At 43.9% G+C, this 26,882-nt stretch overlaps 1 protein-coding gene and 1 long non-coding RNA gene across 4 annotated transcripts in view; one reads left to right on the top strand and one right to left on the bottom strand.

The window, feature by feature from the left end:
* The window catches only part of RUBCNL (rubicon like autophagy enhancer), a 40,011-nt gene extending 14,217 nt beyond the window's left edge, over positions 1 to 25,794 (top strand). For all 3 annotated transcript variants that reach the window (XM_073894532.1, XM_073894533.1, XM_025874873.2), the window contains exons 2-14: positions 716 to 1,312; positions 4,733 to 4,815; positions 5,307 to 5,517; positions 8,602 to 8,703; positions 9,179 to 9,239; positions 9,865 to 9,997; positions 11,149 to 11,294; positions 12,839 to 12,903; positions 18,966 to 19,204; positions 20,143 to 20,204; positions 22,589 to 22,742; positions 23,495 to 23,585; positions 24,832 to 25,794. In XM_073894532.1, coding sequence (XP_073750633.1) covers positions 808 to 1,312; positions 4,733 to 4,815; positions 5,307 to 5,517; positions 8,602 to 8,703; positions 9,179 to 9,239; positions 9,865 to 9,997; positions 11,149 to 11,294; positions 12,839 to 12,903; positions 18,966 to 19,204; positions 20,143 to 20,204; positions 22,589 to 22,742; positions 23,495 to 23,585; positions 24,832 to 24,944 — 1,965 coding nt within the window. In that variant the 5' untranslated portion in view covers positions 716 to 807 and the 3' untranslated portion in view covers positions 24,945 to 25,794. The remainder of the gene's footprint in view (positions 1 to 715; positions 1,313 to 4,732; positions 4,816 to 5,306; positions 5,518 to 8,601; positions 8,704 to 9,178; positions 9,240 to 9,864; positions 9,998 to 11,148; positions 11,295 to 12,838; positions 12,904 to 18,965; positions 19,205 to 20,142; positions 20,205 to 22,588; positions 22,743 to 23,494; positions 23,586 to 24,831) is intronic.
* On the bottom strand, positions 304 to 3,839 carry LOC141373116 (uncharacterized). Its single transcript, XR_012378802.1, has 2 exons — positions 3,336 to 3,839; positions 304 to 1,613 (listed from the first exon to the last, which is right to left on the bottom strand). It is a non-coding gene; the product is annotated as an uncharacterized lncRNA (long non-coding RNA).
* Positions 25,795 to 26,882: the final 1,088 nt, after the last annotated feature.

Genomic DNA, 26,882 nt, shown 5'->3' with positions numbered 1-26,882 from the left:
GAAAGAAAGAACGAACGAACGAAAGAAAGAAAGAAAGAAAGAAAGAAAGAAAGAAAGAAAGAAAGAAAAAGAAAGAAAGAAAGAAAGAAAAAGAGAAGAAAAGATAGACCCTAGATTCACAGGGTGTTCTTTAGATATTATAAGCTAATCCCAAATTCTCCCCCATAGCTATTATAATTCAGTATTATAATCTAAGTTACATGAAACAAAATTTTTAGTGCTAGTGGTTGTCCTCAATTTCACATACCACTTGTCTACTTTTTGAAATACAAACACAGACTAAATAAAAACAAGAGACTAAGAAACGACAAAAATGTGTCTTTACTTCCCAATGGTATTCCCATTTTGGGGTTTGACATTTAATTTTATTGGAATAATGCACGGCTGCCTTACACTTTAATCTGTTTTATCAACAGTATGCATATATGACTTTATCCTTATATAAAAGCAATCTTCAGTTATCTTTATGCCTTGAAAACCCTTTCCTATCCCAAAGTCATGCCTCCTGTGTCTGCTGCTAATTGTATTGCTGATTGATTGATTGACTGATTGATCTGTTTATTTAGTTATTTCTTGTAAATCCAAGTGGAATTTACTGTATTGTACAGGGTGAAGTACAAACTTATTTATCTTTTGTTTCTTCTCCTCAAAAGATTTTGGAGTTAAAAATATGACTGCGTTCTTATTTATCTTGAATGATTTTTGCTCATTGCAGATAAGCTGTCTGGCCCCTGGCTGGCCTCCTGGTGAGTTCAAGGCCCTAATCCAGTAGCACAGCAGAACTCATACCACCCTGAGCCTGGAAAGATGGTGTCACAGTCTACAGGCCGGCAGGATTCTCCGGTGGACTTGTGGGAAAGGGACAGCAATGACCCTGGCAACATTGATGGTTCTCCCAGCCTCCTGGACACTGACCAGTCCCCTTGCCACTCAGATGTCAGGTTCATGAGGCACAAAGCTTCCTGGATTAACCCCCAGTGTGAGCAGCAACAGCTGCAGGATTTGCCCCCTCGGGTGCCGACAAGGGGGCACAGTGGGAGCCACTTTGGAAGGGACACCGCCTCTCCCCTCGGCTCCTCACCATTGTCTCTTGGGGACTCCGCGGTGGAGACATCACTGTCGCAGGATCCTGCAGACTCTGCCCAGCGCTCAGGTGACAAAAGCAGCGACCTCTCTTTTACCTCCACAGAAGAGCAGGCGGTGGTTTTAGGACACTCTCCTCAGATGTTTCTGTTCACAAGCTCCTCTCCTGGTCCTGAAGCTGACCATGCTTTGCTGCAGCCTTCCCAGCTGACAGCTTCCACCGATGAAGGTAACTCCCGTCAGGAATTTACCTCATTCCCATCTGTTCCCATGCTGGCCTTGGTCTACAGCCCGTCTTATTGTCTTCCTCATGAGAAAAAAGTCATGGCTTTCCACTTTGATCAGAGGCCGGTGCATTAGCTCATTTAATATTGTCCCCGGTCCAGCTACCCGGATAGTCACACCGGCTAAAATCAGATATTTCCCTTCTTCGATAGCAGGGAGGTGCCATCTTTGCTCAGCTTAGCTGATAATCAATGCCATCTTTGAGCTGGTGTGTGCCTTCAGGAGCTTCCAGCTCATGAAGTTGCCTGCAAAAGAGAGGATTGGGGGCGTTCTCAATTCAGTGTGGTGGGAGAAAGTGTTTCCAGACAGAGTGGGCTCTATTTCACACAAGTACTTTCCTAGGAGATAAACTCACCTCACCTCTCCCTGAACCGCGTGTGACTAGAAAATAGTAAGATTTAAAAATAGTCATCACAATTCCCCCAAAGACTATACAAAACCTTTTTTTTTTTTTTTAATTAAAGCCAGGGCTCCCATTGCTATGAAGTAATGCACATATTCTTTTTTTTTTTAAAGATTTTATTTATTTATTTGAGAGAGAGAGAATGAAGGATAGAAAGCACGAGAGGGAAGAGGGTCAGAGGGAGAAGCAGACTCCCTGCTGAGCTGGGAGCCCGATGCGGGACTCGATCCTGGGACTCCGGGATCATGACCTAAGCCAAAGGCAGTCGCCCAACCAACTGAGCCACCCAGGCGCCCCGTAATGCACATATTCTTAAAAATACTGGAATTCCTAAAATAAGATACTGTGTGCAAAATGCCACTCAAGAGTCAGTAAGTTATCTATTACTGTTATAATTTGTGACATTCTAATTTTTTTAAAAATATTCATTATGTTATATTCACTGCGTTAATTTATATTTTTCTTAGAACCCTAGTTCAGATAATGAATGAAGTCTTTTTCTTTCAAAACAATTTGAAAGCTGCCTGCCTGCCTGTGTGTGTGTCTGTATGTAGGTATTTATTCATTTCTTACTAGCAAGAACCAGTCCTCCCCCTTCCCTAAATTATGGGGTTTATTTGTTCTATTGGAAAAACTTTTGAAAAGTCGAAGATGATGACAATCTTTAACATATTATTCATAGCTTAAGAATAGCAGATTTTGGGGGCTCCTAGGTGGCTCAGTTGTTAAGCGTCTGCCTTCGGCTCAGGTCATGATCCCAGGGTCCTGGAATCGAACCCCACATCGGGCTCCCAGCTCAGGTCCCTCTCCCTCCACCTCTCCCCCTGCCTGTGCTCTCTCTCTCTCTAATGAATAAATAAAATCTTAAAAAAAAATAGTTCACCAGGGGCACCTGGGTGGCTCACTCGTTAAGCGTCTGCCTTCAGCTCAGGTCATGATCCCAGGGTCCTGGGATCGAGCCCCGCATCGGGCTCCCTGCTCCGCGGGAAGCCCGTTCTCTCTCTCCCACTCCCCCTGCTTGTGTTCCCTCTCTCTCGCTGTGTCTCTGTGTCAAATAAATAAACAAGTCTTTAAAAAAAAAAGAATAGCAGATTTTGGACAACCTTAAAATGGGCTAGTTTTGAAATAAGCAAAATGACACACTCTACAGCAAGTGGTTCTGCAATTTTAAATTATCCTGTAGCTTTGTCTTTCTCCCAGAAAGAAAACAGATACCCCACCCCCTTTTGTCCTAAGCCAATAACCCCCAGGAATTTCTCTAAGTTCCTTTAAAAACTACTCCATCTTAAACTTGGTAGGAGGATGCAGCCCATGGGATTAAAAAAAGAAGTCCCCAGAGATCTGGTCTTTCTTTGCTGTGGGACAGCATTGCAGAGAATAGGCATTTGCCACTAAGACAAGGGATTTTTCCTGTTACTGCTTCCTCCCAATGACAGCAGCAGGGTATTCCTTTTCTAGATAATATGGTAGAGGAAGGCCCACCCACCCACTCCCCAAGCCTAGAAGCATTTCCTGAGGCCCCAAGAAACAAATCCACAGATCCTTTTGCTTGCAGAGGACTTACTCATTTATAGAGCACACTCACATTCCTGGTCTCCTTCAGTCTCCTAAGAGCTCCCTAACCCGGTGTGAGAGATGAGGACATTTCGATGCAGAGGCCCAGCCAGCTGCTGCACTAGAATCGGAATCCACATTTTGACTCTCCTCTGTCCCTTTGTGTCTATACTCGGGGTCCAAAAGCTATGACCTGTGGGCCAACTCCGGCTGGCCTCCTGATGTTACAAATAAAGCGCTGTGCATGTTGCTCATAGCGCCTCCCTCACCCCAGTGGCAGAACTGCATAGTTGCAACAGATGGCCCTCAGATCCTACAGTATTTACTTCCCAGTCCTTTTCAGAAAACGTTTGCCCACCCCGATGGCTCTGAAGCTCAGAGATTCAAGGTTCTTCATGAACAGTCACTTTCTTGAAGAAGAGGCAAGGGATTGGGCGATCCTGCTCGCATCGCTCTTCGTCACCCTGAGAGCTGTATAATCCTGAAACCACCTGTGGCATTTTGGTCTAATTTGAACAACTCAGCTCTCAGGGCTCTCATGGAAATGTTTCGCCTTAAATGCTGCAAGAAGAAATCACATGACCAGAGTCGTTTTGTTTTGATGGTGTTCACTGCCAGTAATGGAGTGGCTTCGGGGGGGGGAGCATGGATGAGTCAGCTGAATCTACCCTCGGCAGTTTCTTCTAGTTTTTGTCTGCAGGAAGACCATTTTAGAGAAGCAACGCTGGCCTTTTTCAGACAGGTTTATTTCTGTAAACAAGAAGTTTTGGGGGACACCTGGGTGGCTCAGTCGGTTAAGCGTCTGCCTTCGGCTCAGGTCATGATCCTGGGGTCCTGGGATCGAGTCCCTCATCGGGCTCCCTGCTCAGCGGGGAGCCTGCTTCTCCCTCTGGCCCTCCCCCCCTCATGCTCTCTCTCTCTCTCTCTCACTCTCTCCCTCAAATAAATAAATAAAAATCTTTTTTAAAAATTTAAAAAAAAAGTTTTGGGTCAGTTGCCGTGCATGGGAGAAGAGATCCCATAATTCTTATGGCCCTGCTTCTAGACTGTTCTTTCTCATGCTTCTCCATCTCCTTTAGGTAGTTTCCATGATCCTCTTCTCCTCCTACGCTCTTCACCTCATCGGTCTCCATTCCATTGGCTCTCTCATCCCTTCTCTGAGGATTCCTGCCAAGTTGCTCCGATAGGTTTTTGTAGAAATGACCCCCATTTAGGCAATGTCTGCAAAGCCTAACACCAGAAGGATCTGTCTTCTTCTGGCATCCTAATTTATTCTAGAATTGTGCTAATTCAAAAACAAACAAACACCCCACAATATTTAAAAGCCACTTTCTAGCATTGTTTTGTTTTCTTAAGGAATCTTTGAACTTTTTTTTCTCCGTTTTTAATAACTTGCTGCATTGGCAGGTGCTGTTCAAGTCAGTGGAAGAACCACTTTTTCGAATTCCTTCTCTCCAGAGGTATTTCTGCTCCCAGTCGATGTCGAAAAGGTGAACACAGTTTCTTTTTTCTTTTTTTAAAACCACAGAGAGTGTTAATTCCTTAGATGGTGCTGTTGTGATTTAAATCTGGAAACTTCACTTGATGAAACCTGGTGGATAGGTGGTTGCATTTCAGCCTCTGGCCGGAGCACTGAGCTAAGAAGGGCTCTGAGTCAGTGCCTGTGCTCGGCTGGGAAATTTTGCATGACTGCTGCCTGATGTCTACCCCTGGGCCACCACCAACCCGGGGTCTCATATCACGAGAAATTCAACTTGGGGTGTCTGTTGGTCGCAGTGGAGTAAATTTTATGTGTCTGGAAGATATGGGCTATACTTCATATAATGACCTGTGATCACTCAGTTAAGTGAACATTTATATTTCTATGCATTAACTCCACTTAAATACAGCTTCTTGATTTTTCAATCCAGTACACCCTCAATGAAAAACAATCGACTGTGCTTGTGAGTATTTTAACGGGTACTTTTTCTTTTTCCTGCAGGAAAACGCCCACTTCTATGTTGCAGATATGATTATAGCAGCAATGGAGAAAGTTAAGTGCACCATCCTGAGTCAACAGCACACAGAGCACTGGGGTGTGGAAGAAGCCAGTGGGGCGCTCGGGAATGACCACGCTGACTCTGAAGTCACCTTTTATACCAACATAAAGCAAGAATCTGGGTCTTCCAATTCTTCTGACAGCGGCTATGAAGGCAAGTGGGGCAAATCAGAGAAACTTTATGCTGTGTTCTCCACTTACATCTCTTTTCCTGTCACATCCCAAAGTCGATCTTCAAATCCTTTGTCTAAAACCTTCTAAAACTTCCTGAATAACCAGCTGCACAGCTCAACCCTGTCCTGCAGGACCCCGTGCAGGGTCCACTTTTCCAGGGAAGAGCACATGAGGGGGCCTGCTTTGATTGGGTGTCCCCAGCTGGTCAGCCAGCCATGGCCAGGGGAGCGAGGGAATGTGATTGGATCATCATCCCCTCTGAGGCCACCAGTGGGGAGAAAAGAAATGATTCCTATTTCAGTATCCCATTTCTGTGCTTTATCTTTGAATCTTTCTTTTTCTGTGTCTGTTTCTTGGCCCCATTTCTAATGAACAAATCATCCCTGATTTCTGAGTAATAATGACACATCCCCTCCATCCGTTCCCTATCCGCCTTTGACCTGCACCATCACATTAGCCTCTGGCCCGTCATTCTGTAAGAAGTGCCTTTAGGTCCTCAAGACACATGTGCTGCTTTAATTTTCTCTTCATTTGCAGCCTCTTTCCCCTCATCGATCCCACGCACATCTGTCTTTCTAGAACAGCTTCTACTCCTCTAAAATGGCCTGCTGAGATTGTGCCACATTTGATCCTGGGATTTTTAGCCTTGTGGGATGCAGCTTCCCAACAGGCATCTCCTGATCTCCTTATGTTTTAGTTACACGAGCCTGGTAAACTTGCCTGCAGACATTTCTCCCAAGCCTCTACCTCCCACCCTTTGCTTTGGCTAGGCTCCTGGGAATGCTGGGTCAGTGTCTCAGCTCCCTTATGAGGTTTTAAATTCTTTGATGGATAAGCAATTGTCTCATTTGAATTTGCCTTCAGCATAGTGCCTTGCCAGAAATAGTATTTTAGAGATATTTGTTGAATGGCTAAGTGGAAGCTCTTGTCGAGCGGAAATTTTTTTTAAAGATTTTATTTGAGAGAGAGAGAGAGAGAGTGAGCATGAGCAGGGGGAGCACGGCAGAAGGAGAAGCAGACTCCCTGCTGAGCAGGGAGCCTGGTGACATGCAGGGCTCCATCCCAGGACCCTGGGATCATGACCTGAGCTGAAGGCAGACGCTTAACTGACTGAGCCACCCAGGCACCCCTGAATATTTTTAATATGAATATAAATATGTTAAGTGAAATTTTAAAATATTTCTCCACCCCAATAAAAATATGCATTTTTTAATCACATATCTCTCTTGTGACATTTCTCGTGGTAGGTATTTCTCCTTTGAGGTAGGCCAGCATACTTTAAGTTACAGGTTGGTCTTGAGAGCATTTAAGAACAAACAAAAAGAATAGAAAGCATCAGCATTCAACTCACCTAGAGGGAGCAGTGCTTCCTGGAACTTTTTTTTTTTTTTGAATCAGTGAAATATATTTTTGTGTTTGTACTGAGTTGCAATGTGAACATATGTTATTGTGGATCGTGGTCAAAAGAGGGCGGGGAAATACAGAGGTGGGTGAGGTTGCCCTGTCAGACCCAGGAGGAAACCAAAGCTGAGAAGTTGATTGTCCACAGTCACCCAGCTAGGATGGGGCAGTGTTGTTGGGGTTTTTTAAATTTTTTTAAGATTTATTTATTTATCTTAGAGATAGAGAGCGAGATCACTTGTGGATGAGCAGGAGGGGCAGAAGGAGAGGGAGAGAGAATCCCAAGCAGACCCCACACTGAGCACACGGAGCCGGACGCAGGGCTTGATCCCAGGACCTGAGATCATGACCTGAGCTGAAACCAAGCGTCAAGTCAGATGCTTAACTGGCTGCACCACCCAGGCAGTGCGGTTTTAAATCCTGACCAGTTCCCTGTGAAGCGATTTCATGTAACCTCTGCATAACCTTTGGGCTAGAATTTTTCCCTAAACAACTGTATCCATTTCTCTGTGTTTTTCTCTTATGTTTATTCAAGTGAGTACAGTTTCATTGTGATTACATACTCGTATTAATGTAATTCCATTAATAATATGATTACATTATATTAACAGTATTTCATATCCAGTTTTCCAAGTTGCTACAGTTTTCACCTTTTTCCATGATGGTATTTCTTGAGTCAATAACATGATCTGCAATATCAATTTACTATTATCTGGCATATAGGTAGCTTTCAGTATTTTAATATTTTAAATGGACTGCAAATAGCTCCTTCTGATCAAAGCCTGCCTTTTTCACCTTTTTTTTTTTTCTTTTAATGACAACATTCTTACGATAATTCCCCAGGCTAGCATTCGGGATAGAAAAACATGGATATATTTGTAGTAGTTTCCTTAGGTTGCTGTAACAAAACACCACAAACTGGGTGGCTGAAAAATGTATTCTTTCTCAGTTGTGAAGGCCAGAAGTCAGCAATGAAGTTGTTGGAAGGGTTGGTTCTTTCTGGAGGCTCTGCGGGAGAACCTGTTCCATGCCTCTCCTGGCTTCTGGTCCCTGCTGTTTCTTGGCTTGTAGACGCATCACTGCTGTCTCTGCCTCCGTCTTCACGTGGCCTTCTCTGGATGTCAGTGTCTGTGTCCAGATTTCCCTCTTTATAATATAACCAGTCATATTGGATTTAGGGCTCACCCCAATCCTGTATGACCTAAGCTTAACCATCATATCTAATTCCTCAAGACCCTAATTCCAAATAAGGTCGCATTCACAGGTTCTGGGTGGATATGAATTTTGGGGGGACACCTTCAACCCAGTACAATGCTTATGTCACCTCTACTCGTTGACTCACTGTGAAGCTGATTTTCGCCCTCTTTCATTTTTTTAAAACTTTGTATTATGGAAATTTTCAAACACACGTAAAAGTAGGCAGGTAACTCTTATGATCCCCCTCATCATTATAGATCCTCATCCGTCTGTTTCATTTAATCACAGTGAATGGAAGAACAACACAAAAATAGCTCCCTGCATTTTTTAATTCTTAAAGCTGGATTTTTTAAACTCTTTGAATGTAAACTCTTGACCCATTTTATTTTCCTGTTTCTAGTTAGTTGGCTGTGACAGTTTTTCTTTTTCTTCTTTTCGGTGAAACCCCCTTCATTTCTTTTTCTAGGTTGTGCTATGCTACAGGGCAGCCCCGTGGCTGGGACACCCACTTACTGTGATGTGCTGAAAGAAGCCTGTAAATGTGATTTCGATGACTTTGTTATCGTAGGTAAGATTTGGAAACTTACCAGCGATGACTCGTACTTCCCCTCTCCCACACACATATTGACATGCATCCCATGCAGTACCACGTTATAATGGCTTTCAAAGAAGCTTCTCCCAAGATCAAATTATGTCAGGAAAACAAAAAAAAAAGGATGTTCTTATTTCAAATGTCTTGATAATCAATCTCTCATCTCACTTGTAGAATTGAATGCAAAAGCAGATACTCATTATAGTCTGAGATCTGTTTGGCCTCTCAATTAAATTTTGGTGGAATTTCAGGTGAGTGTATTTTGAAATCCCATCTTTGGTCATTAGCTGTAGTCTTGTAATAGAAACCCAAAGAACCTGAAGTATGGAGATGCTGAAGAACTAGTTCTTTTTGAGATGCAGGGATTTATTTTTATGTTCTTATAAAATTGAGTGTGAGTTAGTAAAACAGACTGAAATACTTTAATACCTTTTCTTTGATTTACTTGCAGAACTTGGTGAGTTTAGCAATATCACAGAAACCTGTGGATGTTCCTGCAGCTCCTCTAAGAGGTATCTCTCCTCCGTGTCCACCTGCCCCTAGACCCCTGGGCCATCACCTCTGACGCACTATGAACACCAGGCCTCTGACATATCCGACCAAATTTAGCCAGTTCCAATGACAGGGATTACTACTTAGCGATGAAACAATCACCACTAAAATTTCTATAGAGCTTTCTATAGTTTATATATATACGTGTGTGTGTGTGTGTGTGTGTATATATATATATATATATATATATATATATATATATAGTGTTTAAATGCCTTTGTATATATTCTCATTTAATCAGGCTGGGTGGGGTCTTTAACCCCATTTTTATATTTGTGGAAACTGAGGCTCAGACTAAATGTGCCTCAGGACATAATGCTGTTAAATGAGCAGAGATAGGACTTGAACTCAGGTCTTCGGGCTCCAAATCCAGTGCTTTTTTTTACCACATTTCCCAGTCTTGGTATCCTCCATAAATAAAAGCTGCTGTGTTGAGTAAGACAGCCGGTGGGTGGGTGGTGCATGCTCCCTCATGTGACACCTCTTCTGAGTTTTTGGAGTGGGAAGGATGATTGAAAACAGGAAGACTCATAACATATTCCTCACACATGTAGTTTTCCACTTTTTGCATCTCCTACCTTTCAGTATCATTTATGAGCCAGACTTCAGTTCTGCTGAGCTAATAGCCAAAGAGTTGTACCGAGTATTCCAGAAGTGCTGGATGTTGTCAGATGTTAATCATCAACTGGCAGATTCTCTAAATGCTGCTGGCTCGATAGTAAGTATCAAAATGAACTGGCCTCGAATTGAAAGTTCCTAAACTCTCTTCTCTCCTGCTGTTCACTTCAGACATTTATGCATTTCTTTGTATGGTCACTGGGTGTTGGGGGAGACATGAAATGAAGGATGAATCTGACATTTATTGAGTGTTGATTATGCGCCAGGGAATTCAGCTTTTCACATTTTCATCCTCATCAGTATCCTCTTAAGTAGATGCTGTTGTTATGTTTATTTTAAAGTGTTAGTTCCAGCCCCTCGGCAGGGCTGGTCAGTGGAAGAACAGGAGTCATGCCCAGCCTGGTCCCTTGTAGACACACCGCCCTCTGACAGCCCACATCCTACTGCGGGGAGAGAACTTTGCGGCAAAGCTAACATAGGGGGAGGAATAAAGCACTCTGCAAGTGCAGAGGAGGAGTGTTTATCAGGGGACTTGGGAAGGCCAGTTGGAGATCTCAGAACTTGAAAATGGTAGCAGGTAGAAACACATGGAAGGGGAGCTTGGCAAAGGGCAGCAGGAGTAAAAGTGATGGTGGTGGTGCGTGGTATGTTTATCGAGCGGGGTGGCTTGGTGTGGTTGATAACATGTGTTTGTGTGTATCCGTGTGTGGGGGGGTGATCTTCCTGGGAAATTAGGTTTGAAGGATGTGGTCACATTGTGGAGGACATAGAATGCTACTTTGAGAAGTTTGCATGTTAAATGCAAACAGGAAAGTTGAATGGTTCAGAGGGAAGCCACTGGACATTTTTAAGCAGGGGAATGATCTTAAAAGAGCAGTTTCGGGGGAAGTCTGACAACAGCTGGGGGTTCTGGTGGGCAGCATCTGGCAGCCTATAGACTAAGAGCAGTGAGGCTTCTGCTGTGAATAAAAGCATTCTGGGTCACAATGACCTACTTACAGCAATCTGAAGTCTGGAAACAAATGAACTCCCAAAAATACTAAGAAAAGTGATCTCAGCTGGATGGTGTTTCAAGGAAGTCTTCTGCAGATGGCTTTAGATACAGGGAGGGCTCCTTTCGTTCAGTTGAAAGCAGTTTTAATTTTTCATGGCAAATTTTAATGCTGGAGACACATTTGAATGTTCTTGTTCTTTCAGTTCCTGAAATGTGCTTGTTTAGGTTGCTCTGCAATCCTCTTCTGTGTTATGCAGGTAGTGAATGAAGAGCAGGTCCGGAAAGACTTTGAATCCAGTGTGGATGTCGTTCAGGAAATTACCCTTAAGTCGAGGATCAGAGGGGCTGAAGACTGGGAGCCCCCCAGATTTCAAATCATATTTAATGTTCATCCACCACTCAAGTAAGTCTGGGTTGCTGTGTGGGCCTCCAGTCCAGGTAACAAGGTGTGTTGGGTCCCACCTCTTTGTGGAAGTAGGTGAAGGGAAGAAAATTACACACCGAGGGATGAAGGAAATTTTGTTTTAGGAAAAGGAAGGTTGGGCATATTTTTCTGAGTTAGCTTCTTAGCTCCCTGTTTATCATGGGTTTTGGGGGGGCTCTGTAAGTTTGACAAGTTGAGAATTTAACTATGTCCTTAATTATGTACATTACATAGCAATTGAAAATTAAGTAGGTTTAAAGGGTTTTTTTTTAAGTGGCTAATATTGAACCTTAAAAATCATATACAATAATTTTAAAAGACCGCTCTATTCACCAGCACAATGTGAAAGAAAAAAATCAATGGATAATTTTTTTTTAAAAGGGAAACTAATCCTGAGGAGGGGTCCTAGTAGTTAAAAAATGAAACAGGATGCAAATAAAAATAGCTCTGTTCTCTAAGAAGTAACAAAATCCTAAAAGACAAAATGACAAAAGAGGATGCAAAAGAAAAAAAGAAATAAACTCATTTTTATAACTGTATATGTATAAATAAAATATATAATAATTTAAGGTAGAAGTTTAATTTGTTTCTGAGAACATATGACATTACAAGGGGACATTTTAACCAACTACAGTTTCTCCATTCCTCTTGGCTTGTATTTAATGTGTTCCTAAACTGCAACATAAAGAAGGGACTGGCAAAGGTTCTTGCCTGTGCCCCATGGAAGTGCCCTATAGGCTCTGTCTTGTGTTTTTCTTTTGAGAGAATGACAAGAAGGTCTCTGGGATGCTTGGGCAGAAGAGCTCCTTCTCCAGACTTGGGGTGGGGTCACTCTCCTTAGCCAGGGCTATCTTTTCTCGAGAATTTCCCTATATCCTCTCTAAGGGAGACAGGTAGGGGTCCACACATTTTTACGTTGGTCATTTTTGCTGACCCTAAGTTGTAATAAAATTTTGCAACTTCCTTCATATTTCCAAATCACATATGAAGTTGTGGTGCCAACAGTTCAATAGAAGATACCTCAGTAGACTATCGCTCACCAAATATGTTTGATACTTAGGTCTTACGTGACCTCTTATTCATCCAAGTTTCTTTGGATTCTTTTGTGAACTTCCCGGGCACATCACCTCTTGGTGTTTCATCTCCCTGAACTTTCTCCCATGCGTTGTGTGTCTCCAGTTCTCTCTGGTGGGGATCCTGTGCATGCACAGTAAGCAGTCTCTAAAGATCCCATGGTGGAATAGTTATTCATGATACCGACTTTGGTTTGGGTAATAGCAGGGGTTTTTAAAAGGCCCAGAGATCTCTAAATAAATAAATAATAAAATAAAATAAAATAAAAGACCCAGAAATCTCAACTAGGAAACTCTCTTGAAGAATGCTATTTTTTTCCCAAATGAAAAATGACAAAATTAAGGCCCCGAGCCAAGAAAAGCACCATGATGTCAGTTTCTTTTCCAGTCAGTGAAAAATGCTCCATTGGCTATTTCTGAACTGTAACTGTGATCATTTTATGTACTCAGGAGGGAACTCGTGGTAGCAGCCCAGAATTTTTTGTGTGCTGGTTGTGGAACTCCAATAGAACCTAGTAAGTATGAGCAGTGAATTACCTGTTGAGTATGCAGTGACGGGGGAAGAATAGTAAAGTTGGAGAGTGCACTGTTTTTGTGAGCGATGCCTTTGATGAAGTTGTTACAAGAACTTCATGATACTGCCCTCTCTCATGAAGAGGCCATCGTGACCTATAAGGCTATATGGCTGGCCTGTTACCTCTTGGACCATCTCCTCGTTCTCTCCCCATTGGGCACTCAGCTCCAGCCACATGGCCTCCCTTCTGGTCCTTGAAGGAGGCAGGCTCACTCCTGACTTAGGGATTTGCATCTCTGCTTTTCTCGCCCTAGAATGACATCCCCAATGGCTGGTTCCCTTACTTCCTGCACATCTTCACTCAGAAGTTACAAGGTTTTCTCTGGCTGCCCTATTGAAAATGTCCACCTTGCCACACTCCTGGCCACAAACATACACGTGTACACTTTACCCTTCCTTATTTTTCATTCTAGTACTTATCTTCCTAAAATACTCTTTTAGATTCTACTGATTTTTCTTATCATTGGTCTGTGTCCCTGTCTAGATTCAAAGTTCCATGAGGACAGACATGTTGTCTGTTTTATTCATTGCTCTATCCCCTTGTCTTACAAGAGCACCTGGTGCAGTTTCCTCAAAAGAGACTTGTTCCAGGCTTGGATGGCTTATCAAGGAGCTAGCCAAACTCCTCTGAGAGGGTTTGAGGAGGTGGCCTAAAAGAATCATTCCTGGGCCAGCTGGGGCCTAGAAAATCAGACTTCTTCCAGTCAGAAATGCAAATTGCCCACTGAAGACTCGGAATCACTTGTTCTGCTTATGAGGGCATCCACAGGTCTGACCTCTAGAAGGCGGGGAAGAGGAGCTTTGCTGGAAAGGGTTCTTTTGGCCTTTGGTAGGAAGTCTTGGAAGGAAAAAGACTTTGAGGAGCTCCACCTCAGGAAATAAAAACAGAAAACAGCAATCTGTCTGGGATTCCTTCTACCATATTGAATGACGACAGTGCCCACCATTCATCATAGTTGTACCTGGTTTCAGTTACAGGACTCATCCTCGCAGCTAGTCCAGTACGGACCATGTCTGTTTGGTTAACCACTGTATCCTGGTTCCTCAGTATCGAGTGCATGATTGAGTGCATGAGTCAGAAACTATGAACACGTGACTGTGATTCCACCAACTTTTAAATGATCTCCCTAAGTTTGTTCAACTACGGAGATGTATGCCTTCCTTGGGGGCATAAACGCGATCCTTCCCTCACGGAGCTTGCTTACGGGAAGGTAGAGTCATCAGCCAAGTGAACAGCAAGGATGATGCTTGCAATGAAAGAGAAAGTCCAGAGTGCTGTGGGATTTACCTCATGGGAACTGAATCTGGGCTTGGGGGGCTGGGAGGGAGAAGTTCTGTAGGGAAGTGGTCATCCCCAGAAGCATGTGCATGTGTGTTGCAGGGGTAGGGGTCACCCTGAGCAAAAGGCCTGTAGCGATTGCAGAGAAATCCTGTGTGACCAGAGAGTAATAAGGAGAGAAGAAAGCATGCTCACAGGTGCCCAGGGCACAGATGGTAGATGCGTTATCAGTCACGGAGGCAATTTTGGACTTTTCCTATGAACTTCCTGTATAGTTCCTAGGATATATTTTGACTTTTTATTTTTTAAATTTTTTAAAAAAGATTTTATGTGAGAGAGAGAGAGCAAGCACGAGCAGGGTGAGGGAGAAGCAGACTCCCTGCCGAGCAGGGAGCCTGACTCGGGGCTTGATCTCAGAACCCTGAGGTCATGACATGAGCTAAAGGCAGACGCTTAACTGACTGAGCCACCCAGGTGCCCCTTGATTTTTATTTTAAGGTATTTTGGGACTTACAGAGGAGTTGCAAAAATGGTACAGAGATATTCTGTATTCCCTTCATCCAGCTTCCCCTCCTGTTAACATTTTATAATCATCAGAGTATAATTACTACAACTGAGAACTTTGCATTGGTACAATCCTATTCACTCAGCCACAGACTTACTCAGATTTCACCCATGACCTTGATCTGCTCCCAGGTCCAATCCAGAATTGCACATGTCACGTAGTTGTCAGGTCTCCTTTGTTTCCTCCAGTCTCACACATGTTGAACCATTTGAAAAGTAAGCAGACAACATGACAGTTTACCCTTTAATACTTCAGCGTGTTCTAAAAATAAGGATGATGAACAGTTAGCACACCAAAGGAAATTAATAACAATTCTCTAAATATTCTCTCATACTAGTCCATATTTGTTTGTTTTTCTCATGATGTCGTTTATAGCTAATTTTTCAATCCAGGTTCTAACCAAGTTTCATACACTGCATTTAGTTATTATTTCTCTTTAGCCATCTTTATTCTATACCTGCACAATCCAACATGGTAGCCACTAGCTCATGTGGCTATTTAAGATTTAATTTAAATTAATTAAAGTTAAAAATCCAGTTCCTCGGGCACACTAGCTACATTTCAAGTGCTCAATAGCCACATGGGGCTCGTAGGTACTACATTGGATGGCACGGGCTTAGAACATTTCCATCCTCCCAGAAAGTTCTGTTGGACAGCATTGTTCTAGAATTTGTCCTTCCTATTTTTTTTTCTGTCTCATTGACTTCTCCTCCAATGAGAACAGTTGTGGTTTTAGAGCAGGGCTTCTCAATTTCAGTACTACTACCTTTGTTGTCCTGCGGTCCTGTATATTCTAAGACATTCAGTAGCATCATCAGATGCCCCTGGTGGCTCCCCAATTACAACAACTGGAAATATCTCCAGATATTTCCAAATATTCTTAGGGAGAAAAAAAAAATCACCCCTGGTCTAGAACCGGTGGTTTAGGATGCGTCGTCTGGCTCTGTTTTAATTAAAGGACTCAAGAAACCGAAAGAGAGAGACATAATTTATTCTGTATTGATAGTGTAGTACTTAGTAGATAGTCAATGAAATTTGATGAATGAGTGACTGGATATTGAAATGTTAAGATTGCAGATTTTAGGGAAAGATGAATTACATCAGGAAAATTTATTGGCCCCGTCTGTCCCTCTCTCTTTTCCCATCTTGCTAAATTTGATCAGAAATGTAGAGTGCAAGGACCAAAGCATACCTTCCTTTCTGCCCATTTTATAGAAAATGTATCAAGGCCCTGTCACAAGCAAAAAAATACTCATTATCTGCCAAATCGGAAATCTTAATCCAGGGTGGGAAGTAGACACATACAACTGACTTCTCAAGCTTTGAAATTTAAGAACTCAGACATTAAGCACTTAACAAGTTCTTAACAATAATTCGTCAGCCCTAGTTGTGTGTACTTATAGTTGAACCCGGTTATTTATGATTCCATATTTGCAGATTCATCTACTCGATAATATTTATTGGTGACCACAACATCATTACTCATGGTATTTTCATAGTCATGCCCAAATAGGCACAAAGCTCCAAAAATTTGAGTTGCCTGAAATTTGAGTTGCCCTATGCACATGTTTCCAGCAGAAGGCAATGCTCTGCCTTCTTGTTTTTATTTCTCATACTGTAAATAAGGCCTTCTCACGGTTTATTGAATGCCTTTTTTTTTACAGTTTTGCATTTTTTGTTGGTGATTTAGCTGTTTAAAATATCCCCCACGTGTAGTACTGAAGTGCTTCTAAGCACGAGAAGGTTATGATTTGCTTTATGGAAAATATACATGCATTAGATAAGCTTCATTCAGGTGTGAGTTATAGATAGTTCTGTTGGCCCTGAATTCAATGATATAACAAAATATACTATAACAAAATAATATATTAATAATATATTGGTAATGTATATATAAGATTGTTATTATTGGTATATTATTGGTAATATACATAAGGTTGTTAAAAATAAATTATAACAAAATATATTAAATACGGTGTCTTTTAGCAGAAAACACACATGAAACAAGGTTATATACTGACCAGTTGGTGAAAATGTTGTTACCACAGGCTCACAGAAGCCTAAACCTGTATTTCCCTCAGGAGCATACTTCAGTCTTCACGAATTTGGTGTTCATGACAACTTTATAGAACATAAACTATTGTAAATAATAAGAGTCAGTGGGTGCTACCGGGGTCCGAGGGATAATTTGGGCAAGCACAAAGGCATTAGCTCTTCACCCTTGCCCTCCGCTGAATGCGGCAGAGGATGAGGGAGCTGTGGTGGCCAAAAGCCGGAGCTTCAGAGCAGACACGGGTGGGAATCCCACTGGCCAGCTCCCTGTGTGTCTCTGGCATATGCAGCTTATTATTCCCTGTCTCTGCTCTCATCAGTGAAATAAGGGAAGTAATAGCCCCAGAGAATGACACACCGTAGGTGAGACTTTTAACCAGAGCATGACACAAAGTGCGTGCTCAGTAAAGTATTGCTCCTGCAGTCACTCAGGCCCTGTTGATTGATTGATTGGTTTTATTTTATTTTATTTTTTTGGTAAACATATGTGCAGAAGCATACAGGACTAGCAATGTAGTTAACTCATTGAAAGCTCACTTTATGCAAGTAACATCTCTTTTCATTAAGATATAAGCGGCCTTGTTTATTCTGGAAGCTGGTGTGAGGAAACTAGATTTAGAATCTGCAGTGTGCCAGGTACTTTGGTAGCTGCTTTCCCACCCAGCGATTCATTTCATCTTCGCAGCCTGTATCGTCTAATATTTGTATTATACCTTATGGTATTTTCATTACAAAGAAACCCGTGAGTCAAAGGGTGAATGATAAAATATCATCCTCGCTCATCTTAGACTCAGATGTTGAGGGAGGGACACAGGGGAGACTTAACTGAATTGCTGTCTTCTTCTTAAACTTGGTGGTGGGTACCCAGGGATTTGTTGTCTTTGTCCCTATACCTTTTGCTTGTGGATATATTTTGTTAGATATATTTCTGAAAGCAATGCATGCTCATTTTAGCAAATTAAAAAATGCAAATGAACGAAAATCCTTTCTCCCGTGCTTTAGAAGTATTCACTACTGGCTTTTTGGTGAGGATCCTTTGGACTGTGTATGTGTGTTTTTAAAAGCAAAATCAAGGTCGCAGTATACCTATCTGGAACCGGATGTCCACTGCCCACCCTCATCCCTGAAATTCATCGGTTCTCTGTCATTTCATTGTTGAGTGCACCATACTTGTCTAGCCAGTTGCTTCTTGATGTATCTTTAGATTGCTGTCCCCCCTCCCACTATAAATGTGCTGTATGAACACCTGTCTGTATCTCCATGTGTGCATGGTTAGCATTTCTGTCTGGTGTCACGGAAGTAGGATTCCCGCTACACACTGAAGAGTTAAAGTATATCATGGAAATGTCCTCCGAGAAAGTCCCCTCCTGTCAGCCCTGAGAGTGAGTGTCCGCCCCTCTGCACCTCGCCTGCTCTGGGTCCTCTACTTTTGCGAGAGTTTGATGCAAAACCAAAGAGTTCACTCAACATGCACGTCTTTGTTGTTGAGATGGTTTTTCACATCATTCCTGGTCATCGGCATTCCGTGTTTCCACGTCTCACCTATTCCCATCCTTGGTGCATTTCTGTAATGTGTTTCCCACGGATTTATCCAGGAAGTCTTTGGGGTGCTACTCCCTAAGAGCGTACGTAGGGTGCTTGACAATCTACCAAGCACTTTCGGTCCATGTGATATCTCAGAATCTAGTTCTGAGTTGCTTTTTATGGGAAGACATTCCCACCAGCCCTCAGGCTGCCTGCCAGCCGGAGGCAGAGAGTGGACGCCCACCGGATTGCTAGACTCTAAATCTCCTGTTCTTTTGGCTACGCTGCAGTTTACAATGCCCGTCTTCCAAATTCAGGAGTACTGGGGCTGGGGGGAGGTTTCTCTTTTTTCTGACACCTGTTTTTGGAAAGCAACACTCGGGAGTGGCCATAATTGACGGCCTCCAGTTCCCGCCCGAGATTTTCGCAGTTGCTGCGGGGTCCAGTGCAAACCCAGCAGTCCGAGGCTTGAACCCGGGTGGGAATGGGAAGCGGGGGGCAGAGGGCGGTGGGCTGCCAGCCCAGGTGAGCTGTGCCCCCCCCCCCCCCCCCCCCCCCCGCCCCGCCCCGTGTGCTCTTGCAGAGTTTGTGAAGCGCCTGCGGTACTGCACCTACCTGGGGAAGTATTTCTGTGATTGCTGCCACACGTACGAGGAGACCTGCATCCCTGCCCGGATCCTGACCACGTGGGACTTCAGGAAATACTACGTCAGCCATTTCTCCAGACGGCTGCTGGACGGCCTGTGGCACCAGCCCGTTTTCAATTTGCTGAGCGTTGGCCCCGGCCTGTACGCCAAGGCCAAGGAACTGGACAGAGCGAGGGTGAGCAGCTGCCTCCGCGAGGGGAGGCGGGGCCGGTGGCGCCAAGGTCCCTGGCCGCGAATGCGCCTCGCACGGTCTCCGGGCTGACCCAGGCGGACCCTCCACGGGGCGGATTTACCGCCAGCCGCTGGAGCTTTAGTTTCGCGAACCCCCTTCCAAGGCCCCGTACCAAATTTCCTATTTACGCATAGTTTTGCATGTATACATAGCTTTTGAAATGTATTTATTAGTAGTTTTAAAATAAACCTGTTTATGTTTAAGGTGTACAGCATGGTAATTTGATATTCAAATACAAGTGAAATAATTACTGGTCAAGATAATTAACCTATCCATCTCCTCGCAGTTACGGTGTGTGTGTGTGGTGAGAGCGCCTGAAATGTACTCTCTTAGCAAATTTCCAGTCCTCAATACAGTATTATTAACTATAGTCATCATACTGTATATTAGATCTCTAGATTTATTCATCCTACATAACTTCACCTTTGTTCCCTTTGACCAACATCTCCCCGTTTGCCCCACCTCCCCATCCCTGGAGAGCTCTGTTCAACTCTTTGCTTCTGTGTATTTGACTTTTTTAGGATTCCACGTGTAAGCGAGACCATGCAGTTTTTTCTTTCTGTGTCTGTCTTATTTCGCTAGGCACAGTGCCCTCCAGGTTCATCCATGTTGCCACAAAGGGCAGGATCTCCATCTTTTATACATAGTTTTGTGTTTTCCTCAAAGAAGGCCCCCAACAGTTGTGTAAGCTTCAGGCTCCACTCAACATGGGCCCCTCCTGGACTCAGTCAGGAACTCCTGCTATATAGACTGTTTACTTCAAAGGCTTGTCTTATAGTGTTGTAGCATTTCAAAGTTAGAAATAACATTTAAATTGGACTTATACATTTCCTGTGCCATTGATCACATTAACTTTTCCTCCATTTGGTTTCTCACGTTAGGAAACCCGGGAGCAGCTTTTTCATATCAAGAAGCTGTTGAAGACCTGCAGGTTTGCTGAAAGGTACTGGGGTTGGCTGGGCCAGGCCAGGCCTGAGGGGCAGGGAGGGCTGGGAGCCTCGACACACCTGCCAGTCCTCTGGGTGCCACCTGGTCCCACCTCCTCCAGTCCACAGGGCCCCTTAGCACAGCAACTCCCTCGGGGCCCCTCCTTGGTGATGCAGACCCTGTCGTTAAGGTTACTAAACCTCCTGGCTCACGAGTAGAGAACTTAACGTGTTAGAAGACTTGGCCAAAACAAAGATGAAATAACTCTAGCCAGTGGCCATTATTATTATTGTTGTTGTTATTTTAAATTGTGATAAAGTACACATAACAAAATATACCATCTTAACCATTTGAAGTGCACAATTCAGTGACATTAAGTACATTCAAATTCGTGTGCAACCGTCACCAACATCCATCAACAGAACTTCTTTATCTTGCAAAACTGGAATTCTATATCCATCTAGCAGTAACTCCCTCTTCCCCTGCCACCACCATTCTCCTTACTGTCTCTATGAACTGACTCCTCTAGGTACCTCATATAAGTGCAGTCATATAGTATTTTCCTTTTGTGACTGGCTTATTGAACTCAACATAATGTCCTGGAGGTTCACCCATGTTGTGGCATGTGTCAGAATTTCCTTCCTTTTTTAGGGCTGAAAAATATTCCATTGTATGTATCTAACACATTTTGTTTACCCATTCAGCCCTCTTGGGTTGCTTTCCCTTTTAGCTGTTGTGCATAGTGCCGCTATGAGCATGAGTGTATCAATGAATCGAAAGCCCTGATAGAGAGGTGTGTCCAACTGTCATTACTGTGTAGTATTCTATAGTATGATGTGGTGTTAATGTCAGTATTGTTCTCTTACTGGTAGATTTTTAATCTAGTAGATTTTTAATACCTTTATATTAAAATAGACTTTAATATCTCTATAGATATTAAACCTAATAGATTTTAATATCTGATGGATACTTAGATTTTTAATACTATTTGTTATTAAAAAAAACTAGGCTTTAGGTGAGTCTCTGTGCACATCCGTAATATGTCCTTAGGGTAAACTTCTAGAAGTGGAATTTCGGGCAGCCATGGCATAAAGGTATAGGCATGAATTCAATGACAGAGATAGAATTTTTTAAGTGAAAAAATAGGTTACTCAAGGGGTTAAGATTATCTGTTACAATGGGATCATAGTTTTTAAAAAACTGTTTTGTTTTAAAGCTTCTTTCAGTTTCTGATCTTTATTTAATGATAATGTATTGCTTTTGAATTAAATTTCTTGGGGAGGAGCACGTCGCCTGTAGTTATTTGGCCTTAAGCTCTACCTCATGGCGGTGGTGTGACAGGTTAATTACTTCTCAGACTGTCAGTTTTCTTGTCTGTAACATACAACATTCCCCACAATTACTGTCTACAAAAATTTCTTGAGTATCCATTCTGCGCTTCAGGTAAACAATCCACAGGACTCATGGTTACGTCCAGGGGGAAAGCACACACCCATCATTGCTGGACTGTGTGTTAGACACAGATGCACGGGGCCCTGAGGACGCAGAAGAGGCAACATTTGGGTCCTAAGGGGTGGGGCGGGGAAGAGGGCCACAGAGCTTCTTGGAGAAAAAGGCTGAGCTTGAAGAGCAAGTCGGACTAAAGAAGAAGTGTCAGGGATCCCTCAGCAGAAGATGCAGTGTGAGCGAGCATCTCAGGCCAGATGGAGAGTTCAGCCCAGTTTGGCATGACTGGAATGTCAAGTCCAGTGTAGGCAGTGGCTGGCTTGGGCATGCGTGCATGGTGATGCCACTAACTGATTTAGGGAATTCAGGAGATCAGTAGGGATTGGAGAAAGTTACAATCAGTATGTGAATGTCCTTGGGACACACAGGTGGCTACGGTCAGCTCACAGTTGGATGCTTGGGTCTTGTGCTCAGTGGTGGATTCCTGGATGGGGGGGTCGTGCACCTGCCTACGAGCAGTGCTTCTCCTGTTGGCTGGACAATAGTCAGCATGCGGATGGACTTGAAATTGAGCTGGAATGAGTAAGGTAGTCTTTTTTTTTTTTTTAAATCTCAGTACATGTTTCCAAGCCTTGAAAAATCAATGTGCAGTTGTCTTTTGCTCAGTATCTATATAGGCAGACTACAAGAGATAGGTTTTTCTGCTGGTTCAGCTTTTTGAAATCCGCTTTTATGGAATTTTAAGTTCCTGGCTTCCAAACAGACTTGCAAAATGTCAGATGGTGAGTCAGGTCAACTTGCTCTTGGGTTTTGTTGTGTGTGTGTTTTTTTTTAATTGAGTTTAAAAAAAATTAAGTGTGAGCACCAGAGAAAACCACTGCCCACTCAGCCTTCTTGTGTCGTGGCCTCTGCGTGGGTGGCTGTCTGAATTGCTCTTTGTTTCCTCCCTGGCAGCGAGCTAAAGGAGTTTGAGCAGGTGCCGAGGCATTTGACTGATGAGCTCCACCTGTTCTCCCTGGAGGATCTGGTCAGGGTCAAGAAAAGGCTGCTGGTGCCCTTGCTCAAGGACATTCTAAAAGCTTCCCTTGCACACGTGGCCAGCTGTGAGGTAAGGTGCACCTGGGACTGGTGTGTCCCTGAGCTGTCCTTTACCCATCCGGACCTGGGATGGGTGTTCTGCACTTGACCTCATTTAACCCCCACCAACTGGGAAGGAAGTGCGGGGAACACTATTTCCAGATGAGAGAAATGAGTTTCAGAGATACTCGGTAACCGCCAAGGCCGTCGTGCTGGCAAGTGGCAGGGCTGGGAAGCAAGCCTGGGCCAAGTGACTTCTTAGTGTCGGTGCCAAGCCCTGCTCGGGGCCTTGCCTGACTCCCATCTGCCCTGCCGTGCCAAGGACAGCCGTGTGGACTTGGGATCCAGGGCTGTGAAATCTCTCCAGGCAAAGCAGATGCGCACCTACCGTTCGCATTCGTTTACTCTACTAAGCGTGATAGAGCAGCCCGTTCCTTCTAGAGCTGGGGTTCCAGACACTTAAAAACAGATGTTTATAAAGTTCTGTAGAAGTAATGACTTGGGGGCGCCTGGGTGGCTCAGTTGGTTAAGCGACTGCCTTCGGCTCAGGTCATGATCCTGGAGTCCCGGGATCGAGTCCCGCATCGGGCTCCCTGCTCAGCGGGGAGTCTGCTTCTCCCTCTGACCCTCCCCCCTCTCATGTGCTCTCTCTCTCTCTCATTCTCTGTCTCTCAAATAAATAAATAAAATCTTTTTAAAAAAAAAAAGAAGTAGTGACTTGGCTTTTCCATCAAAAGAAACATTGCCAAGGAGGATTTTAACTTTTGGCCTCTTCTCTTGCAGCTGTGTCAAGGAAAGGGCTTCATTTGTGAATTTTGCCAGAGTACAGCCGTCATCTTCCCCTTTCAGACCGAAACATGTAGAAGATGTGCAGGTATCTTAATAACTTCATAATGTCACCTTGACAATAGCTTAATAACTGAAGCACGAAATTAGCCTAATGGCAACTTAATCATTCAAGTGCAGCGTTGCTTAAGGTATAATGATGCTGGTGCGTGCTTGTATGTTGGGTAGGAGCTCGTGGAATTTTGGGTGCCTGGGGAGGAGTATTTGGGTGGGGTGTGGATGAAGGGTGACGTCTCCCCATATAGTGTTTGGAGGGAAGAGTGGTCCCCCTTTTCCCTGTGCCCCCGTTCTTTCCCACCAGGATAGGCCACAGCCACCGCCCCAGTTTTAGAATAGGATCATGGTCATGCCTAAGGCTGAGGTGCTGTCTCTGGCACCTTTCGCACTCCAAGGGCAGTTTGAGTCATTGTCACGGAGACCATGTACCCTGAAAGACCTAACGCATTTACTGTGTGGCTCTTCACAGCAGAGATTTTCAGACATTGTTTGACTGTATGTGTTCATGCTTGAGGAAATCCCGTGATCTCTAAGCTGTCCCGTGGGAGAGATCTGACCATGCATTCTGCCTTTACCCTTGATAAGAGCCGTTCGTCGCCTTAGACCACACCAGCACTGTCTCCCCGAGCCCCTTAGGCAGGATCGTAGGAGAGGCTCCGGGGCATGGATGTGCATGCGGAAAGCTCCTGGGGTGTGTTCTCAGGCTCCACACCGGTGGGGGTGTGAAGTCAGCAGGACTTGGCAGAGGGAGAGGGTGAACCGTGGTGTGTTAGCAACGAAGGCTCAGCACATCTCACAGGGCACTCTGAAGCAAGATGGCCTTTCGCGTTGTCACATACTGGGGACAGGGGCCAGCCAGACCTTTAAACCCCGTGTTGATCAGTCACCGGGTGTAGGCCAGTGCTAGCAAAGGGAGATGACCTTGAGGGAGGGAAAGGAGGGAGGCAGGTCTCTCCAGTTAGGGCCATTTCCAGTTAGGGCCGCCTCCTGAGTGTCAGCTACCAACACTCTCAGCAGCTGGGGCAGCAGTCCTGGGGCAGATTGGGGTGTGTGGGGGGGTGTATGGCAACATCCCTTGCATCAGACTCTCTCAGCCTCGTGTTCATGACATACCGGGGACTTCAGAATCCTGCAGTTTCCACAACCTTCCTCATTTCCTGTTGCACGACTGGTTTCTGGATTCAGACAACCTCTCTCCCCAGGGTGGGGATGAGCATCTGTACGTATGTAAGAAGACGAGATAGGCCGATCGCTGATGGCTGTCCTCCTACTTGTAGGGTGCAGAGCTTGCTTTCACAAGCAGTGCTTCCAGTCCTCCGAGTGCCCCCGGTGTGCACGGATCACAGCTAGGAGAAGACTTTTGCATAGTTTACCTTCTGCAGCAACATGACGCCCTGAATGTCGTGGAAAAGACTGTTCAACATGCCTTATAACACCGATTCATGTCTATTATTCATCATATTGTTTCAGATGTTGAGTATTGTATGTTAAGAAAAAATGGCCAATATTGTTTTTTATTATATATATTTAATGTTTTAAAAAGAATGCATGTTTTTGTGTTATTAAGCATAGGTTTGTTACTGGTGGTTTTGTTTACAAATGTTCAGTGTTTTTGCTGCTACTGTATTTTTTTAAAGAGCTTTTTTTTGATACTTCTTAAATCGTATTTGAGTGGCTGTGTGTAGCTAATATTGGAGCCTATTTTTGTATGAATTGTAACTGACAAGACAAATTACCCTGTTCCTCTTTCTATAAAGCTTGTTTTGTGAAACGGATTGGTACTTTCAATGAACAAAAATGCAACCAGCGATGTTTACTCCCGGTTTTTTTCCGACTTAAATGCCATTTTGTAATTGTATCCGTATTACGGAATTTCCTTATTCCAGGGTTGGTATAGAGAGTACACGTTACTTCTGCAGGTGCATCAGTTTCAAGAGGAGCTTGAGTTGCTTAGCGGTTCCCGGAGCTGCTGGTTGAAGTAGTTGACTCTCTGTAGCTCTCTTAGAGGCGCACAAATCCACCCTGCATTTGTCATCTCTCTTCCGCACACTAAGTCAAGGGAGGCACCGCTGAGTAGAACGTCATCCCTGCCCTTTAGGATTTTGTCTCATTGATATAAAACTGAACATAAGGTATTTACAGACTTAAATTGTGAGAAACTACTGTCAATGAACAATGTGATTTTAGTAATAACAATAAAATCATAGACATCAATTAAAAAGGTGAGGTAAATCACTAAACCGTTATGAATTTATTTTTCCTAAGATTTCTTTTATTTATATGCTTTCTTGAGACATGTGAGTCTGGTTTATTTTCTCCTATCTCCTATGTACTGTCTCCTACTTGAGAAGGGTCCTGGGCCTGGGTCCCTTCCCAGCACATCTTCAGTCTGGAGCTTGGGGGTCATAGCCCCGGGACTCACATGCCCTAATCGTATTCCAAATGAACTTCTCCAACAGGAGGGGCAGGCAATAGAGTGGTACTGGTTCTCCCCTAACCCCGTCCAGTCGTGTGTGTGTGTGTGTGTGTGTGTGTGTGTGTGTGTGTGTGTGTTATTCAGTGGGATAATATCAAGCATGTGAAAGAAATGAGTGTCTCCTACCAATCTGGTATCTTCTCATCCTGTTACTTGTTTTCACATCCCGGATGCATCCAGAGCTGTGCTCCCATTCACTTAAGCCAGGTCTCTCTCTCTCTTTTTAAGATTTTATTTATTTATTTGAGAGTGAAAGAGAGAGCACAAGCAGGGGTTGTGGCAGAGGGAGAGGGAGAAGCAGGCTCTCCGCTGAGCAGGGAGCCTGATGCGGGGCTCCATCCCAGGACCCCGGGATCATGACCCAAGCCGAAGGCAGACGTTTCACCGACTGAGCCACCCAGGCGCCCCTAAGCCAGGTCTCTTTTAAACAGAAAGTTAGGTACATGGGATAAGATAAATAAGATCAAATTTAAAGCAGTGTTTTATTCTTACCCGTAGCTTATAGTCCTTCTTAGGAATCAAGAGTCAGACTGGTATGTTAATATTCCTTATAACATCTCTATGAATTTATGTCAACATCTTCATTTCACAAGCAAGACAACAGGCTGAGAGAAGAGAAATGACCTAAGTTCCCCCAGGTCGTGCCTGGGAGAGTTGGCGTCGGCATCTGAGCCCACCTGCCTCCAAAGCCCATGTTCCTCGCCCCTACCCATACGCTATCTTTTTGAGATAATACAAGCAAAACCAATCCTAGCTTGTAAGTGCTGGTCAGACCTTAGTTAGCGGCATTGGGCTGAGGGCTTTCTCACTCAACCTCTTGTGTTGCTTTGAAGTTTCTGCGGCTTCTGCCAT

This window comes from Callorhinus ursinus, unplaced genomic scaffold (genome assembly GCF_003265705.2).
Source record: "Callorhinus ursinus isolate GAN/ISIS: 27379988/994484 unplaced genomic scaffold, GSC_fseal_2.0 scaffold7, whole genome shotgun sequence".
Classification (NCBI taxonomy): domain Eukaryota; kingdom Metazoa; phylum Chordata; class Mammalia; order Carnivora; family Otariidae; genus Callorhinus; species Callorhinus ursinus.
Note: the sequence above shows the minus strand (reverse complement) of the source record. Positions and strands in the feature narration are given on the sequence as shown.